We start from the raw sequence: 19,068 nt of genomic DNA, 5'->3' as shown, positions 1-19,068 counted from the left end.
AGCTAGTCAACAGTTGGCACTAACCAAAGGGAAATACACCTTTGTTGTTATTACTACAGAATAACCTAATAGGGCCGAGCCCATGGCGCACTCGGGAGAGTGTGGCGCTGGGAGCAGCAGCGCTCCTGCCGCGGGTTCGGATCCTATATAGGGATGACCGGTGCGCTCACAGCGCTCACTGGCTGAGCGCAGTGCGGCCGGTCTCAAAAAAAAGGACAAAAAAAAAAAAAAAGAATAACCTAATAAAAGCTAATTAAATACAAAAATTTGCTAAAAATTGAGTATCGGTTTGTAGTTAACCTTTAAAACACAAAAACTCACAATCAATAGAAATCTGATCATGTAAGTTATGACATAATGGAAATAAGTTAAAAAGCAACTTTTAAAAATTAAAAAAAAACATTGTATTTGTAGTAAAAGATATTAATTAAAACATATACATAGCATTTTCCTTGTGATTTCTGGCTTGAATCCTTGAATGACTATTCCAAGTAAGAATCAATATTTCTTAAAAACTGTTCTTCATCACTAAGATATTCCAAGATAATACTTCCACCATTATATAAAGGATAATTTTCCTTAGCAATCCAGGTTTCCAAAGTATGATCCAATGGTAAGGCTTCTCCTGAAGGAATATGACATAACCTTAATTTCTGTTTGGAAAGAAATAAATCATACGAATGAATAAACATGCTGGTATAGAGTATCCTAAAACTTTTAGAGAGAAATGATTATAGCTAGATGTTACCTTAGCTATTAATTTGTTATTGTCATTTTTAAGACTGGCTAGAGAAGCTGCACAGTCTATGACCTTTCCAATTCTCCATCGGTGGCAAAAGAACATTGGTTTGCTCTTTTCTTTGCTCCCCTTAGGTAAGAAAACCTGAAAGTAAATTCTTTCTGTCTGTAAAAATAAAAAGTTAAAATACAGATTATATATATAAAATAGACATCTGTTTATGTAATGTCTGGTGACATCCCTTCCTTTCTTCTTCTAGTTACCTTCTAACAATGCAACTTTTAGCAGGAATACCAATCATAGTAGCCCAGCATCCACCTAAATGCACAGGCATACGACCAAGACCTAGCCAGGGTGATCTGTGCAAAGACAAGCATGTGACCTAAGTTGGGACAATCATGGTCTTTTCCTGGAATTTTATGTTCAAAAGCTGGGGGGAGGGAAATCCTCTTTTTTCTGAGTTTTTAAAGTCTTACTGAATTAAACCTGGAGTTGCCTGCAACTATTTCTCACACTCCTTAGACATTCCTAAACTAATGTGGAAAAAGTCACCCTAAATGGGAAAGAATGAGTGCAATACACAGAGAGAGAAGTCAAGAAAACAGATGGACTCTTTCTATATAATTTGAGCCCCTTGAGACTAGATCAATCCATCATTCCCCATTATATGAGGAAAAAAATTCATTTTGATGGTGCTAGTTAGAGTTCAGTTTCTGTCACTTGTAATTGAAAGCTTCCTGTCACATATAACAGTTCATGTGAAAGACCTCACTACATATTTAGAGACAGCAGAACTTTTTAGAAGAAAGTCAAAACAAAAACAAAACAAAACAAAAAAACCCCAGACAAGTACCTTATCAGTAAAAGAGAGAAACTTGGAGATGGTTTCTCTAATATTTTATACCCTATCTGCTTCCTTATATTGTATTTTCTTGCTTAACTAACAAATGCAGGAAAAGGAAAAATAGGAGCAAAGATGCTAGGTCTTTGATCTTCCCTGATTCCTAAAAACTGTAAGTGCTGGTTTGATCAATTATTGCTACAATAAAAATTTTGGCATAACTGGAGCATCTCTAAGTATGGGGAAAAGATCATAATTATTTAAGACATAATAGATTCAACACAATTCCCATCTCAGCACTAAGGAATTTAGATTTCTTGAAGACAAGAGGAGTATGTTGTTACAGATAACAAACATTAAAAGAAAAAATAAGAAATCATTGGAAATTCAAGCTTTGGGCCAATTCTTTAACCAAACAGTCCCTGCTCCAAAAACAAAGAAACAAGAACACACATATGAGAAGAGAAAATTAAAAAGACATAGCCTCACCTAAAATAAATAAATAAATAAAGTCTGAAGATCAAAAATAAAACAGAAATGCAAAGTGATAGGCAGTCTGAGTCAGTGGCCTTCAGATCTCCAGAAGAGGAAGAGGTAGTTAGGAGTTCAGCTTGTGGGTAAAGGGGAAATAACAGCGCCCCATGGAGATAAAGATACAGCTCCTGGGTCAGGCTCACTGCTTGGAAGTGGAAGCAAGTGTGGGACTTGTGCTCTAGGAAAGGAGGCTAAAGAAGTTACTGCTGTATGTTGACTAAGGCTACTGCTTATGTAAACCAATATTTAGGGAGTCAGAAAAGCACAGATATAACCTCCTGACAGTGAACAAAGTCACGGTTTTCCAGCCCAGTAAATGCATGTTTAACAACCTGGAAATCTCTGTAGGGCAGAAGCACAAACTGCCAATCTCAAAATTGGATTTGGAATGAAGGTCCTGGGTGGGTGGGCCGGGAAGAAGAAAATGTAAAATTGCCAGATAAGCATTGTTGAGTAAGGGGAGGAAGAGAGATACAGAAAAAACCTCCTACTTGAAACAAACATGTAGAATCAGTAAACTAAAATTTCAAAACTAATTGTAGGTTATTAACTAGCTCGTTATGAGCAAATAACTGAACTTAAAAAAAGACATTCAAATTAGTTATTCGGGATGCATGAGGAGATAAATTAAGGAATAACATTCACAAAAACTAACAGGAAGTTATGAAACCAAAACAGGCAGAAACGAAACAAGAAAAAACATAAAAGATCCAATTACAAATATAAAAGTTAAAGAAGTTTCATACACTGTGAGTTCTGCAAGGAAAAGAAAAAGAAAAAAACAGTTTCTGAAATAAGAAACTCAAACAGGATAAATTTTTATAATCCTCAACAAAAAGGCTTAAAAGGCTTAATTCATTAAAAGATGGATTTGAGGAAGTCATCTAGAATGTAGCACAAATAGACACAAAGAGAAAAAATTACAGATTCGCAAAATATGTCAACAAGAGTTACGAATGAGAAGGAATGGTGAAGAAGCAATATTCAGAGAGAAAATTACTTCAATTTTCCAAAAGTGAAGAGGTAAGTCAAAATGGAAAATGTACTTGAAGTGCCCAGCTGGATAACTGAAATAAATCCATACCTAGAGAACACTACACTGGACTCAAAATTTTTTTTCTCTACATTAGTAGTAAGTACCTAGAAATAGAAGTGGGTAGAAATATTTTGTTCACAATAAAAACAGAAATCATAAAATAATTAGCAATGAGAATAAGGTATAAGACAAAATGAGAAAAATATAAAATGCTACATGAAGCAATAAAACATGACTTGAATAAATTAAAAGGTTTTTTTCATATAAGGTTCTTAGGAAGACAATGTCATAAAAATGACAATGTCAAAAAAACTTTCCTCCCCAATTAATATATAGCATATAATGCAAATCCAATGTGAATCCTTCAGGAGGGGTCCTGAGTCAAGCCTAAAGCCTAGACTTGCTAATAAATTGCAGGTAGGGAATTGCATTTTACTTCAACTAAAATCACAGAAATCACTCAAGAATGAATTGAGGAGGTTTTGCATCAGTTACTAGTATCTCATGAGCAAGGAAGGGGCCAGAATTCCCAGGTCAAAAAGGAGGATGCCAAGAGGGTATAAAATCCCCATGAGAATGGCCAAGGGGCCTTATAAGAAATGGTTGAATCCTCACTTCCCACTGCCACTATTATTCACATCTTACACCCTTGAGGGAAACACTGGGGGATGTAAGCCACATTTTTAATACCACGTTGTGCTATCTCTTGCTTTTTATTTTTTTATAATCATACTCTCATTTTCACCTTTAAAGAGTCTATATTCTTTAATAGCAACTGTTGGAGTCTATCATTCACAGTATTGTCCCATGAGGCAACCATGAAAATCCTGAGAGGTGTTTTTCAAAATTTGTATATAATAATCATAAAGTTCATACGGATGAATAAATGCTAAAGATGAAAAAAAAAAAAAAAACCTAAGAAAGAAATATGGAAAATTATGGATGAAACTTGCATAATCAGATACAGAACATTCTTTAAAGCCACTGTATCAAATCAATTTGGTATTAATGCATGAGTAAAAAATAGATAAGCGGAATAGAATAGGAAATTAAAAAATTGATCCATATATATAAAATGCTAAAATTTATTGTGAGGTCATGTTTTGGTATTTCAATTCAATGAAACAAAGATTATTTATTTATTTGTTTGTTTATTTTGGCGGTTGGCTGGTACAGGGATCCAAAGGTGACTTATTTAATAATTAGTGATGGAAAAACTAGCTAAACAACTAGAAAATAGTAAAACTGGGCCCTTAGTACATTTCATACACTAAAAAGAAATATCCAAATAGATTAAAGACAATAAAAAAACAAATGTTAAAGAAAACCAAAACATAAATGAAAAAAAAGACAGACTTTAGAAAAATTTAAAACATTGAGAATGAGAAATGTAAGTGAAATCAACACATTTGATAGATTTTGGAAAAAAGTTTGCAAAGCAGATTGATTATAGATAAAGGATTAATATCTATACACTCCAAGAGCTTCCATAAGTTGACCAAACAGAATAAAAAGACAAACCACTCAAAAGAAAAAAATCAAAGACTATAAATGGGCAAATCAGAGAAGAGCAATTCCAAATGGGCAAAGAAACATATTAAAAGATGCTCAAACTGAATAGTAGTCAAAGAAATACAAATTAAAGCAATCATGAGATACCTTTTTACAGCCACCAGACTGGAAAACAATAAGAGTGAGAACAGCTACTGGAAACCATGGCAGGAGAAGGGCACTCTCATGTCTGGCCACAAGAGGCATACTAAACTGGTTAGGATGGCAGGCTCTTACCACCTGAGTGATCTTGAGCAATACTTAATTTTGGATTACTTATCTGTGAAATGAGGATAATATTACAGAAAAGTTTTTGAGTACTAAAGGGGATAAAAAAATCTACAGCCCAAAACAATGCCTGGCATAGGTAATCAGTCAATAAAATTTGACTATTATAATTATTGCTGGAAGAAACATGAATTATTGCAACTTCTTTGTAACGTACTTTGGCAATAAATACTAAAATTTAAAATACACATACTCTTTGATATGGCAAACACACTCTTGGGAGTTTATCTCTCACAGAAATAGTAGTACCAGAGTAAGGCTACTTAGCACAGTGGCAAAAACTAGGAACAAAGTGATTGCTTACCAATAGGAAAATGGCAAAATGAATCACAGTACATCCACACCTCACAATATTATGCAACTTTTAAAGAAAATTATTTAAAGCCACACCAGCTCACTTGAGGGAATTTCTACTAGGCATTAATGAGAGAATATATAATCTACCCAAAACCTCTTTTATTTTCATTAATATCCCTAATCACTATATGACATATTATGTACTTAATAACTGTCTCACCCCAATAGAATATAAACTCCACAAGGGTACTGTTTTACTCACTGCTGTGTCCCCAGGGCCTGGTATAAAGAATATATTCCAAAAAAGCAGCATGTTGACTAAATGAATATAATGACATTTTTGTAAAATAATTACAGAAAAACGCTCTTTATGCCTTTGCATACATATACAAGTAGAATACATTTCCATTTATGTAAAATTATACATATGTATATACACATGTACATACAGTATATATGGATATGTGCATGTATATATATGCATATGTATGTGTTTATGTGTATGTATACATATTATATATGTAGGCATGCACATATATAAATACATACATACATACATATATCTCTATACACCTATATTTACACATGTACACATAAAAATTGATGATAAGGGTAAAAACATATCTACAAACTTGTGGAGTGCTCCATAATATATCGTTAAGTGTTTTAAGAACATTGTTTCTGAAGCCAAGTCACCTGGTTTCAAACATTAGCAGTTTTCCATTTACTAGCTATGTTACTGGAAAGTTACTTAACCTTTTTTTGTCTCAGTTTTCTAATCTATAAAATAGAGTTAATAGTGCATACCTCATAAGTTTGTTGCAAGGATAAAATGTGTTACTTTGTTACTAGAACAAAGTAAGTGCTATACAAGTTTTTACTATTATGTTTTAAGTAATAAAAGAATTGCAAAGTAATGTGAATAATATTATTGGATACTTTAGGAAAGGTCTCCTCAACTCTGTCACTATTGACATTTTGGACCAGAAAATTCTCTGTTGTGGGCCCTGTCCTGTGTAGTGTAGGATGTTTAACAGCATCTCTGGCCTCTACTCACTAGATACCAGTAGCCCCCTATCCCCAACTGTGACAAGCAAAAATGTCCCCAGACATTTTCACATGTCTCCTAGGGGACAAAATCACCCTCAGCTGAGAACCACTACTTTAGAAGGATGGAAATGAGTAAGGGACACAGGAGGGTGTGTTTGTTTTTTTCTATATGCATCTTTTAATAATTATACTTGTTAAAGGTATGTACTAACTTCGCAATTTTAAAAGTATCAAATAAATAAAATTTCAAACAGGAAAAATATTAAGGATAATTATTAAAATCAGAAAACTGTTATCAATGGTTTTTAAACCAGAAGAATAAAAGTGAATATGGAAAATTCAATCAGTACAAAAGACGACAGGAAAGAGAAAGAATCAAAGAAAAATGATTATGAACAGAAAACATAAGACGGAAGAAATATGTTCAAATGCATCAGTGATTACAATAAATATAAAACGATTCGACTCACCTATAAAAGAGAGATACTATCAAACTGGATTAAAAAAACAAAGTCCAGCTACATGCTGCTTACAAGAGACACCCTAAAACAAAACAACACAGAAAAGTTGAATATAAAGGAATGAAAAAAAGACATAATAGTTAAATATTCACCAAAAGAAAGCTAGTGAAACAATATTCCTATACTTCAAAACAGGATTTAACACAAAATTCATAAAGATAAAAAAATGAAGAAACCCTATTCACCTGATACTACACAATTCAGCAAAACTGTTAGAATTATAAGAAAAAAGATAACAAAACCACACCCATAGTGGGTGATTTTAGCACATCTGTCTCAAAAACTGACAGACTTAGCAGACCAAAAATTAGTAAGCACATGAACACACAAACACATATGCATACATATGGACAGAGACAGAGAATGCAAATGGTAATGCCAATAGGACAAAATGTAAATTACTGGTGCATTTGGGTAGAGGATATGGAAAAGTTCTTCGTACTGTTCTTGCAACTTCTCTGTATTTGAAATTGTATAAAAATAAAGATAACCAAAAAAAAACACACCCAAACAAGTACATTGAAAATAAGTAAGGTGACATTCTAGATGACAAGTTGGAAAAAACAAAGCAGAAAGAAATAAAAGAGTAGAAATTGGTGAAACAGAAAACAAAGAAACAACAGAGGTCAATAAAACCAAAATATGGTTCTTTGAAAAGACTAACACAAAAATAAAGATAAACCTCTAGCAACACAGTTTAAGGGGAAATAAAAGTACAAATGAAAAATATTCAGAATGAAATGGAACAACTAAAGACACAATAGAGATTTTTGGATCATAACACTTGAACTTCATAAAAATAAACTGGAAAATCTACATCAAATAAGAATTTTTTTAAAAATATGATTTATCAAACTGATTTCAGAAGAAACAGATTATCTAAATAAACCAAGTAGTATATAACACATTGGAATAGTATTCAAAATTATACCCTCAAAAAAGAAAACATATCAAAAAGTTATAAATGAATGTAACCACCTTCAAGAACAAAAAATCGCCACGTTCTACAACTATCTCAAAGAACAGAAGAGGGAAAGCTGCTTAATTAATTTTACAAGTATAATCTTGATATTAATGTCACCAAATAACACTAAATAATATGTTAGCAAATGAATTTGGCGATGCATTTTAAAACAATTATATACCAGAGTCAAGTGGTTTATCCTGAAATATGTGAATGATTTAACAATAGAAAAATTGATCAATGTAACTTATCAAATTAATAAGGAAAAAATGATCATCTTATTATATGCAAGAAAAAAAATTATAGTAAAGTTTAATGCTCGTTCATAATATAAATTCTGAACAAATTAGGAATAGGAAGAAATATCATTAACCTGATAAAGGCTACTATTAAATACCTACAGAAAACATAATACTTGATGAAACTTTCGAAGCATTTGCATTGAGTCAGAAACATGATGAAGATGCCTGCTACTACCCATACTATTCAACATTGTTCTGGAGATCTCAGCACTAAGACAAGTAATGATAATAAAAAGAAGGAGTAAGAGGAAAAGAAAATTCTTGGAAAAAAACCCCAACAAAAACTGGCATTTGCAGAAGATATGACTGCACAGAAAATCTACAAAGTATGAGAAATATTAGTGATATATTTGTGGGACAGCAATAACTAATTACTAAAATGTAATTTTTTTTAAAAGTATCACTTACAATGACAGCAAAAATTATAAAGAGCCTGAGAATGAACCTAAGAAAAGAAAATTGAATAATTATGGCAAGCATTATAGAATATTACTTAAACATATTTAAAAAAGACCTAAAGAAAAGTTGGAAAGATAAACTATAGACATGGATGGGAAGAGTCAAAATTCTAAAGATGTCTACTGTCTCTAACCTAAAATTCAGCACAATTCCTATGAAAACTGTAATTTTACAGAACAGAACAAAGTGATCCTAAAATTTTTAAGGAAGAATAAATGGACAAGAATAAATATGATGGAAAGCACTAATGGAAGGAGATAAATCAGTACTATCACTGACAATAGGAAGTGGACAATGTCTAGTAAAGCTGAAGATGAGCAAATCCCATTTCCCAGCTTTTTTATTTCTAGATATATTCCTAGAGTAGCATTTTTTTTTTTTTGTCTTTTGTCTTTTTCCGTGTCCGGCAACGGATCGCAACCCTCAGTGTTGCCCCCGTACCGGACCGGGGACCGGCAATGGGATCGCAACCCTCGGTGCCGCTCCCGCGCCTCGCTCAGCCAGTGAGCGGGAACCGGTCTGTATGTGGGATCCGAACCCTCGGGCGGGAGCGCCGCTGCGCTTCCCAAGCGGCGCACTATCCAGTGTGCCACCGGGCCGGCCCCTAGAGTAGCATTTTTTAATCTTATGGTCTCAATCCATCAGGGGTTAGAAAATTAACCTAAGAGGCTCTGACCAACAATCTTTAAAATAAAATAAAATAAAAATTACCAGAATATATAACACATATTAAGGCTAAGTATAATTTAATGAAACTGTGTTAAGGTATGCATATGTGTGTGTGTGTGTGTATGTGTGTGTACACACACACACACATACTGGGTTGTTGTATAAACTAACTGATATTGTGAAGTTTCTTGGCAGCTGGCCAGTAGGAGGAACCAAACCCTTGCCCTTGGTGTTACTGGCCAGCCAATATTGTGAAGTTTTAAAGAAACTGTACTAGAGAAACTGTCCAACACATATGCAAGGATGTTCATAGCAGAATACTTTATAATAGCAAAAATTGGAAAAATCTGAATTTTGTTTATTTATTTATTTATTTATTTTTTTTAAAAGATGACCGGTAAGGGGATCTCAACCCTTGGCTTGGTGTTGTCAGCACCACGCTCAGCCAGTGAGCAAACCGGCCATCCCTATATAGGATCCGAACCCGTGGCCTTGGTGTTATCAGCACCGCACTCTACCGAGTGAGCCACAGGCCGGCCCTTGAATTTTGTTTATTAAGGGAATGCATAAACTGGGGTATACTCACAGTATGGAATAATGTACAGCTATCAAAATGAATAAACTAGATATCAAATGTATCAGCATGGATAAATGTTAAAAACATGATGCCACTAGAAAAAAAAAGTTGCAGAAAGATACATATGGCTCACTGCCATTTCTGTAAAGTGAAAAACTTACAAAACTATGTATTATTTATGCAGACATATACCATGTAATATTATAAATGATATATGTCAAGTCCACCTTAGTTACATGATGAGAAGGAGGAATAAAAAAGGAACTTCAACTATATTTGGAAATTTTTGGTTTTCAAAATCCCTAAGACCAACCTGTGGCAATGACTTGTCCCCATCAGCATGCATCTTTAGTTTCATCAATGCAACCTTTGCAGCAGTTTCACTATTTTTTGCACCTCTCCATCGTTTATTTGCTTTCTCTCCTGTCTTGGAATCTAAGAAATAAGTGTATGCATGTAAGAACATAAGAACTTTTATGTTACATTTTCCCAGAGTTTTATTAAACAGCATTTATTAATTATGGCCCTGAAATATACACAAATTACACACAATAGATATATAGAGACCACATTCATTGTATAGGCATTGTGTTTACATGATCAATGGAAAAATATCATTGAGGTTTATCTAAGCAAATTCCACATCAAAAAAATCAATTATATGCTTCTTTCCAACTTAAGGCTATTTAATCTAAAGTGGCCACTAATACTTTTACAGAGAGCCCTAAGATTTGGTTATGAAAGATTTTAACAAAGGTACTATCCTTAATACAGAATGAAAATTCTGAACTAATTTATTAGCAGAGAGACTGATCTAAGTCACAGATACATTCTTTCCTGGTACTTGATATCATCAGCAGCATTCATAGTACGGCTGACAAGCCTTATAATTTAGTCTTTAGAGAAAGCGATCTACTACTTCAACCTCATGAATACCATTTCTAACCATGATGGATAAATACCTGATTTAAGTGGCCCAGCAAAAGAGAACCTATGGTAGCATAGTTCCAAACAATTTCCAAATTTTCTTTGGTCAAGCAGGCATTTTGAGAAATACTGTCACAAGAATGTCATTAAAATGCAAGTTATTACCACTGGAGCTCTTAACAATGCCTTCCATAGCTGGTAAGCAGACATAAGATACAGGAGCTCTGGACCTAATAGATTTCATGGCAATGAAGAAAGCAAGAAAACAAACTTTCTAGATACTTACCAATAATGTCTTTAACAAGTTTCTGAGTGGCAGCCATACGAGGCTTTGGGATTTCCAGTTTTTCACACTCATGGTCTGATTGATGACGGTGTCTACAGGCAACAGAAAAGTGACACTAGTTCATGTATTTGTATACAACTTAAACAGATATATAAAGCTTCAATGGTCTAAGTGATCACCTCAGGCAAAAATTTTTCTCACAATAAGGACATATAACTGCCACAAGCTCTCTTTCAGCACAGTCTTTGAATGAACATGGGTAAGATTTATGTTTATCTGTCTTCAGTTGCTCATTGGTTACAGTCACCTGTAAATGTAAAAAGGGAAAAATGGCATTATCTTTGTATTTCACATTTAAAACAAATCAAGAAATCTGTTTTGGAAGGCAGCATCCATATCATTTTTGCTTAAACTTATTACAGCAAATGACACATTCACAAAAATTATAATGAGTGTTTGTGTTGAGTCTTTATAATAAGTGTTTCTGCACAAGCAAATTAACTGTTTTACGTTAACACACTTTTCCTACTGTGGTATTGTGCTATTATGATATATACATGTATATGTTGGTTTTGGTCCACGGTTCCTGGCTCCTAACTCCCACAGTCCTTGTTCTTTTGTTAGAATGCTGGGGCACTTTAGGCCTCAGAAGCAGGGCTCAGAAAACAGAATCTCTCTCTCTGCCCTTCTCCTGCCCTCCTTTCACCTGCTCCTTTTTTTTCTCAAGGCTAATAATATACTCTAATCTTCCCCCTGCCTTTCTGTCTTATAACTAGTCATAAAGAAATTCTCTCCCTACCTTCTCTAATAGTAGGTCATAAGACCCCCATTCCAGAAGAGGTTTTGCCCCATACCTGGGAGGAAGACATACTGCAGAGAGGCCAAGAAAAATCTGCACAGGCAGGCCTTGCTGGGTTTTCTCACTTAGTCTATCAGCATTAGATCAAACCCTGTTTGTCCAATCACATTTCTACATGGTTGTCCATGCTTCAATCATACCTATCCAATGAAATCTCCATAAAAGGCCCAAGACGAGGTGGTACAAGAAGCTTCTGGACAGCTGAACTCTACTGCCAGGAGGTAATGAGCTGAACTCATTACCCCAACTCCAGAGCAACAAAAGCTCCTGAGCTTGGGACCCTTCCAGACCTGGCTATAAGTACCTCTTCATCTGGCTGTTTATTTGTATCTTTTAAAATATCGTTTATAATAAACTGGTAAACACGTTTCCCTGAGTTCTGTGAGCTGCACAAGCAAATGAATCAAGCCTAAAGCATGGGAACCTCGACTTGAAGCTGGTTGGTCAGAAGTTCCAGAGGTCCTGACTTATGACTGGTATCTGCAAGTATGTTCAATTTTGGGAGACAAAGCCCTCAACCTGTAGTATATAACACTATCCCACTGGAGGAAGTATATGATGAAGACAATAATTCCAATGTATATTTATAAATATATAGCCTAATGCTGTAAGTGGGCTACCTAAACAGAAATGTTAGGAACTAAGAATTAGGAGGATCAGAATTTATAAATACCAAGCAGACCAATTTTTCTTTAAAACAGAGAAAAATAACATAAATGAAACAAAAGCCTCTTTACATAATCAGATTATTATGCTAAACTTTAATCTCTGCCGCACTGACTGGCTTTAAATCTAAACAAATTCTAAATGAAAATATACGAATACAGATATGTCTTACCAGATTGCAGAACTATTAACATACCTCAGGACAACCATGAGACCCTCTGCTTCTGTGTTCAAGGCTTAAATAATAATAATAAAAAAAAGTGTTTATTTAAATGCAATCAAATAATATAATTAAAATGACTATAGTAATATGAGATATCTTAATGTTTAGCATCCTAAAAATAAATTACATTTATACTACATTAATGTCTTTGCACATAAGAATAAAATGAAATGACAGATAAATTACATATGAAGCATTTATAGTCTCCAAAGTTTTAAAACACAAACCTTCAACTTTAATATAAAACAATTCACCACTCCAAATTACCTTTACTCTGAGTGCTTTCAGGTGTGTTAAAATACCAACAAATTTTTCAATTCCTTTTATTTCTTAAAGACCATCAGTAGCAAAATATCAAAGGAGTGCTGTAATTCTAAATGATTTAAAAATACGCATTACTTTTATTTACTTCTAATGAATCTTCCTGAATTATACTCTGAAAAGAATTTGTTCTTTCAGTGAATAAATTAAATGCTTGATTTTTAAAAGCTTAATTGTAAAGAAAATACATTTTTCAAAATTCCTGGTTAGTTCCCAGGTTTTACTTTGCGTGTGATGTGTTCAAATGACATGTGATATCATTTTCAGAATTTTATAGGTTGGGGCTCTTTTCATTTTATTAATTAAAATAAAGAGTAATAAGTATAGCTGGGTATTTTAACCATATTCTTTATATTGTAGATATTATTTTCTGCTTGTAATTAAAAGACACAAATACAGTTTTTACATAAAATTCACATATATAAATCCCATTTCTGGATGTTTAAAGATCAGTCACAAATAACTAATCAGAGCATATGTATAGTCTGTTTCTTTTTTCCAAGTGATTACTATACCAAATATCAAATATCAACAGCTAAACTAACAACTACTTTAAATCACTCTGCTTTTCAGAAATAAAACACATATTACAAACACTAAAATTACTTCCAAATTCTGCATAAAAACTTAACTTACCAAAATATTCCTGAACAACCATCACATACAAATGGAAGAAAATCTAAAATTGAGAAAAAATGTTGTATGTACAGGTCAGTATCTGATTTTGTTTTAGTTTCCTTAAGCAAAAATAACCCTAAAAGTAATGAAGCACCTCTATAGGAGAACTTCCCTTTTTGAGTATTATCCAAGCACAGCAAGTCAGTAGGTAACAACTGTTGAACAAAAGTCATCACACCCTCAATAACTCTAAAAGAAAGTAACTGTATTGACAGGAGATAGATATTACTTGTACTAGCTTTGCTGTATTAGAGGAAGTTCTCTTGGTATTTATTATTTTGATTTGTTTTGTTTCCCAGATTTACTGGGTGTTGTTTTTGAGGACTATACTGCAAAAATTCTGCATTTAGAGTAAAAAACCTGGGCTTCAATTCTGATTCGAGTGTTTATTAATCTAGCAATGCCAGATTAATACTAGCAATTACTTAATAGTAAATTACTTAATAGTAAAGCTTTGGATATATTTATTTGTTATAGTATATAGTTGATGGAGTTTGGATGTGTTGTCCCCTCCAAAACTAATGTGGAGATTTGATCTCCAATGTGGCAGTGTTGGAAACTGATTGAGTCATGGGGACAGATCGCTCATGAATGGATTAATGCTCTCCCTGGGGGAAGAGGGGTGGTGAGTTCTCGCTCCATTAGTTCCCCGCAAGAGCTGATTGTTTAAGTAACCCTGACACCTTCTCTCTCTCTCTCTCTCTTGCTTCCTCTCGCCATGTGATCTGCTTGTACCCGCGGGCTGCCTGCCACTTTCCACCATGAGTAGAAGCAGCCCGAGGCCCATGCCAGATGTAGCTGTCCCAGAATCATGAGCCAAATAAACCTCTTTTCCTTATAAATTACCCAGTCTCAGGTATTTCTGTTATAGCAACACAAAATGGACTAAAACAATAGTATATGTGTGTTGGTCTCTGTATGTATGTATATATTTGTACACAAAACCAAAGCTCTATTATATATAGATATAAATAGATATGAGGGTACTTCAGTAAGTTTGTGGAAAAATAGAACTAAAAGATAATACAAATCTCTCTATATAGATACAAGCATATCTATATATAAATATATAGATACAAGCATGTAGTACCTGTGTATATATGTGTATGCATGTATGTATATATTTCTATCTGTATCTGTGCTGTATGCCACACCTGCCTCATAGAGTAATTGTAAAAACCAAACGAGATACATGTAAAAGAGCAGTAACAAAGCAACTATAATTAATAAGAATAATCACAACAATTAACATCTTTTGAATATGCTCAACTCAAAAAAATACTGCAGTGACTGGGTGGAGATACTTTCAAAGAGACCTCAAAAATTCAATAAATGATTGATATTTAAAATTAATTACTGAATTGTTTCTTTCTTTGCTTTTAAGTTAGGACCAAGTAAGTAAGCAACAACTAAGTTGGAATCTGAACTTTTGGAAAGCACATAAAAGTATTCATTCTCAGATGTGGCAACTAACTATTAATCACTATCTAAATTGTTTTCAGTACACTTCATATTCAATTACAGTATACAGACAAGTGAGGCTGGATATATCCAATCATACCACTTTCACTAACTGAAAACCAGGAGGTAGTACTCATTCCCACTTTAGAGAAAGCTACAGTTGCCTTGAAAAGATCTCATTCCACAGGGTATCCTAACCCAAAATAGAAAGATGTCCTATTGTATCCAAAAAGGACCCCTGGATAATTATGACGTCCACAAGAGGGCCTGAATACTTCTTGCCTCACCTGAGAAGTGGGCTTGATGAACTGTCAGTGTTATTAGTAAAACATGATACTGTGAGCTTCTGTCATATCAAGAAATTATGGATACATTTGTCAACGAGAGAAAAAAATCAAAGCAGGTAATACTCTGCAAAACTTTTATATCTTTTTCAATATGGAAAAATTGTACATGCTTGCTATTTTGTGACTTTTGGTAACCAAGTATTATATGCAAACCCGAAGGACTCAGGGAAAAGAGTGAAGATAATTTCCTTGTACCCGATACCATCCTTCTATTCATCCAGAAGCTAGATGAAATTTAGGATACCAAATTAAATCTTAACCCCTTTCCAGTAGTCCCAAAGAGATAGGCCCTGCCCTGATCTCATCTCAGATATTGACACTAAAGACACATGAAGTTGGAAAGGAAGATGAACTATGTCACAGATAGCAGATAATATGTATTGGACTCATTACATGTGAGGTTGGAAAGGAAGATGAACTGTCATAGGTAATAGATGACATGCATTAGACTCCTCAGGGGGAATCAGGCACACCTGATATACATAACTACAGTCAAAACTCAAATGGCTGTTTCCACATGAAAGGACTGCAAGGAAACAGGTTCTTACCTGTTTAGTGGCTGGTGATTACAGCTAGTGGTGAAAAATACATATACAGAGTGCTACAAATAAAAAGAACCTAGCAGGGACTGTGATACTTGTCCTTTCATCCATGCCCGTGGCAGGTATTATTAATCAATTATGACATACACTGAACCTGGGCTAAACCTCAGAGTCCTCAACACAGTGATTCAGGCACTTGCTATAAATGACTGAACCTGCAGGAGGAAATGAAACCTATTTTCCACCCTATTGTAGTATGTGCCAAATATGATGATACACATTTGGAATGAGACCCAGGTATCAACGACTGGGCAGTCTGTGTGGCTCTTAGGAACTTACCTGTTCCAATTGTATAACATCCTGAGCCTGTACCACACCACTACGAGCTATATGTACTGCAAGGTCTCTCAGTCCAATGGAGGGAGAGCATCACCGTATTACTAATACTTTCTAAAATGCAGCTTATTAGGCTGAAAGTTCCTCTGTGTAAAAGACCATAGCTTATACCCTTATGTGGTCCCAGCACCAAAATCAATGCTCTGTAAATGTTCGCCCAAACAATGATAATCAGAATCAACGAATGCTCAAGCTAGGAGAGCATAGAATAGTCTGAGGATCAGGATCCCTTTGAGAATCTGATAAAAGCTAGGGGCCTTCTCACAGACACTCGTTTCCTAAGAAGCTCATGAACACCAGGTTAAAAACTGGTCTCACCCAACTCTTCCGTCTGATAGATAAGTAACTGATAAGTAAACAAAAGTGTGAGAAAGTGCCTAGCCCAAGGTCACAGTGGCAAGGCCAGAGGAGCGCTCCAGTGTTCCGAACCGCAGACGCAAGCGTCCTCCCTCCGCGCGCTCAGCAGAAAGGAGTGGGGGCTACGCGACCCAGCAGTGTGCTCCGTGGACTTCCCGGGCAAGGTGCTCTCGAAAACCAAAGAGAACATTGCATGCTACGTTTTCAGGAATGCACAGCTCCCTTCCAATGAGACCACAAGTCTCTTCCAAAGGCACAGGGGCAACAAAAAAGCCTCAACACACGTCACTGCAGACCCAGTAGGGACGTGCCCGCCCCACTCCTGCGGCTGGCCCCGGAGCCTCCCCTCACCCGCCACCCACACCTGTAGAGCCAAAGCGCGGCCCGGGTCTCCGTGGCCCGGAACGGGGACTCCCTGATCACCTCGCTGCCGGCAATGCTCCACTTGGCAGTGCTGCCCAATATCCAACTCCGCCATCTCCCCAGCAGAGCCAGGGGCGGGCAGAGCCGGAGGGGCGTGGCGACGCCTCTCGCGCGACGCCTGCTGGGAGCGCGGCGAATCCAGGGGCGGAGCCTGCTGGTGGGGGCGGGGCGAGGGCCGGAAGCCCGATTGCGCAAAGTACAGAATACACTACTAAGTCTAGGTGCCTGTTGCGAAGGTCTGCCGCCTGGTTCTTAAAGAGATACCCAGCTGCCTTACTGCAGGGTTGCGTGCAGCCACCAGAATCGCGAGCGGCCTCACAAAGGTTGCCTTTTTTTTTTTTTTTTTTTAATTCAACTCCAGGAACCAGCACAGCTCCTGGCACAAGGTATTGCAAGAATCAAGTGACAGAGACGGACACCGGTTATTCAATACCAGTGTTACTTGATTATATAGTTTAAAGTAAATGCCCCTTGTAAGGGAGTCATTAGGCTTTTTTAAAAGTAAACGTTTCTTTTTCTTTCTCTCTCCGCCCCCCCCCCCTTTTTTCTTCAATTCTGGTACGAAAAATAAAAATCTAACTCTTCAGTTTAGAGAGTACAGACTTATTTGACAAAACTACCTGAAGAAGGCTTATGAGGATTCTATTGGGATGTAAGGAAGTATCAGGTGCCTGGTGAGCCACCTCAAGGGTGCTGAGGAAGGAGATGCTCTTGGGATCAAATGTATACCATTCCACTGACGTGAAGCCAGACACCGCTCAGAGTGGATGTGTGACAGTCAGCTACACTCACGACAGGAACTGAAAAAGTATCCAGTGTCTCCTACATAACTTTCAGGATTCCCAAATCAGTATTCATCGAGGACGAGGAATGGTGGGATGGGAAACAGGAATCGTTACTTCAAGATTTGCTCTTGAAAACTATTTAAGATTTCCGTTTCAGAATTGCTCGGGTCTCTGGAGAATTTAGAGCTGGAATTAGATTTTAGATCTGGAAGCAATGTAAGGTACCATCTAGCTAATCCCAACCTCCTTAGCTTTTCTTTTTTGACGGATGAAACAGTTCATAGAAATTAAATGATTTTCCCAGATTAGTGGAAAAGACAGAACTAAAATCCAAGTACTAAGGACTTCTGGCATTCTTGAATTTAAGGATCGGTAGCCTCCCTGGATTTCGTATGTTTATTTTAGCTGATCAGGTCAATCAACAGCAAATTTTCTAGAATTTTAGTAGGTGTTTGAAATGTTCTAGATGAGTGGCAAATATATTTTTTGTGAGTCCAATCAGAATGGGAATATTTTTATTTTGTTAGTTCTAGTAGACTTCAGAGTCCGAAGATAAAGTAGCCAAGACTGCAGTTGCTAGCTCCCCCATTTCCATAAATTCAGTTCCCTTTGCTGATTGGTCCTATAAGTACTACTTATAACACATCTACTTCCCCATAATTTTGTCTTTGGTCCATGTGTCAATTTACATCCATATAAAAGTGACATTCTCATGCTTCAACATCAGAGACTTCGGTATCCAAATTCGGAGCCCTGAGAACTTCTCCCAAATATGAGGTCTCTATTGCCAACTGCCCATTAGAGGTATCAACTTGGTGTTATTTGTCATGTAAAACTTAAGTCCAAAATGGAATGCTTTCTTACCATACATCCCCTCCCTAACAAAGTCAGCCTACCACGGACTAAATTAATGATCTGGAAATAAAGTCAAGGAATTCTCCCAGAACACAGATTTAAAAGACACAGAGA

At 35.8% G+C, this 19,068-nt stretch overlaps 1 protein-coding gene across 1 annotated transcript; it reads right to left on the bottom strand.

The window, feature by feature from the left end:
• Window positions 1-235: 235 nt before the first annotated feature.
• Window positions 236-17,386, bottom strand: ZFAND1 (zinc finger, AN1-type domain 1). The gene is made up of 8 exons (XM_008580727.1): window positions 17,315-17,386; window positions 13,747-13,789; window positions 12,763-12,802; window positions 11,221-11,348; window positions 11,042-11,133; window positions 10,142-10,263; window positions 749-904; window positions 236-653 (listed from the first exon to the last, which is right to left on the bottom strand). The coding sequence occupies exons 1-8, from the start codon at window positions 17,367-17,369 to the stop codon at window positions 483-485; spliced, it is 807 nt and encodes a 268-aa protein (XP_008578949.1). The 5' UTR covers window positions 17,370-17,386; the 3' UTR covers window positions 236-482.
• Window positions 17,387-19,068: the final 1,682 nt, after the last annotated feature.

This window comes from Galeopterus variegatus, unplaced genomic scaffold (genome assembly GCF_000696425.1).
Source record: "Galeopterus variegatus unplaced genomic scaffold, G_variegatus-3.0.2 Scaffold2148, whole genome shotgun sequence".
Taxonomy (NCBI): domain Eukaryota; kingdom Metazoa; phylum Chordata; class Mammalia; order Dermoptera; family Cynocephalidae; genus Galeopterus; species Galeopterus variegatus.
This window is presented reverse-complemented; position numbering and strand designations above follow the sequence as displayed.

Coding starts and splice junctions, on each gene's coding strand:
- ZFAND1 (XM_008580727.1), bottom strand. CDS start 17,369: ATGGCGGAGTTGGATATTGGGCAGCACTGCCAAGTGGAGCATTGCCGG. Junction 12,803..13,746: donor GGTTGTTCAGGAATATTTTG/GTAAGTTAAGTT, acceptor TTATTATTTAAG/CCTTGAACACAGAAGCAGAG. Junction 10,264..11,041: donor ACTTGTTAAAGACATTATTG/GTAAGTATCTAG, acceptor CTTATTTCTTAG/ATTCCAAGACAGGAGAGAAA.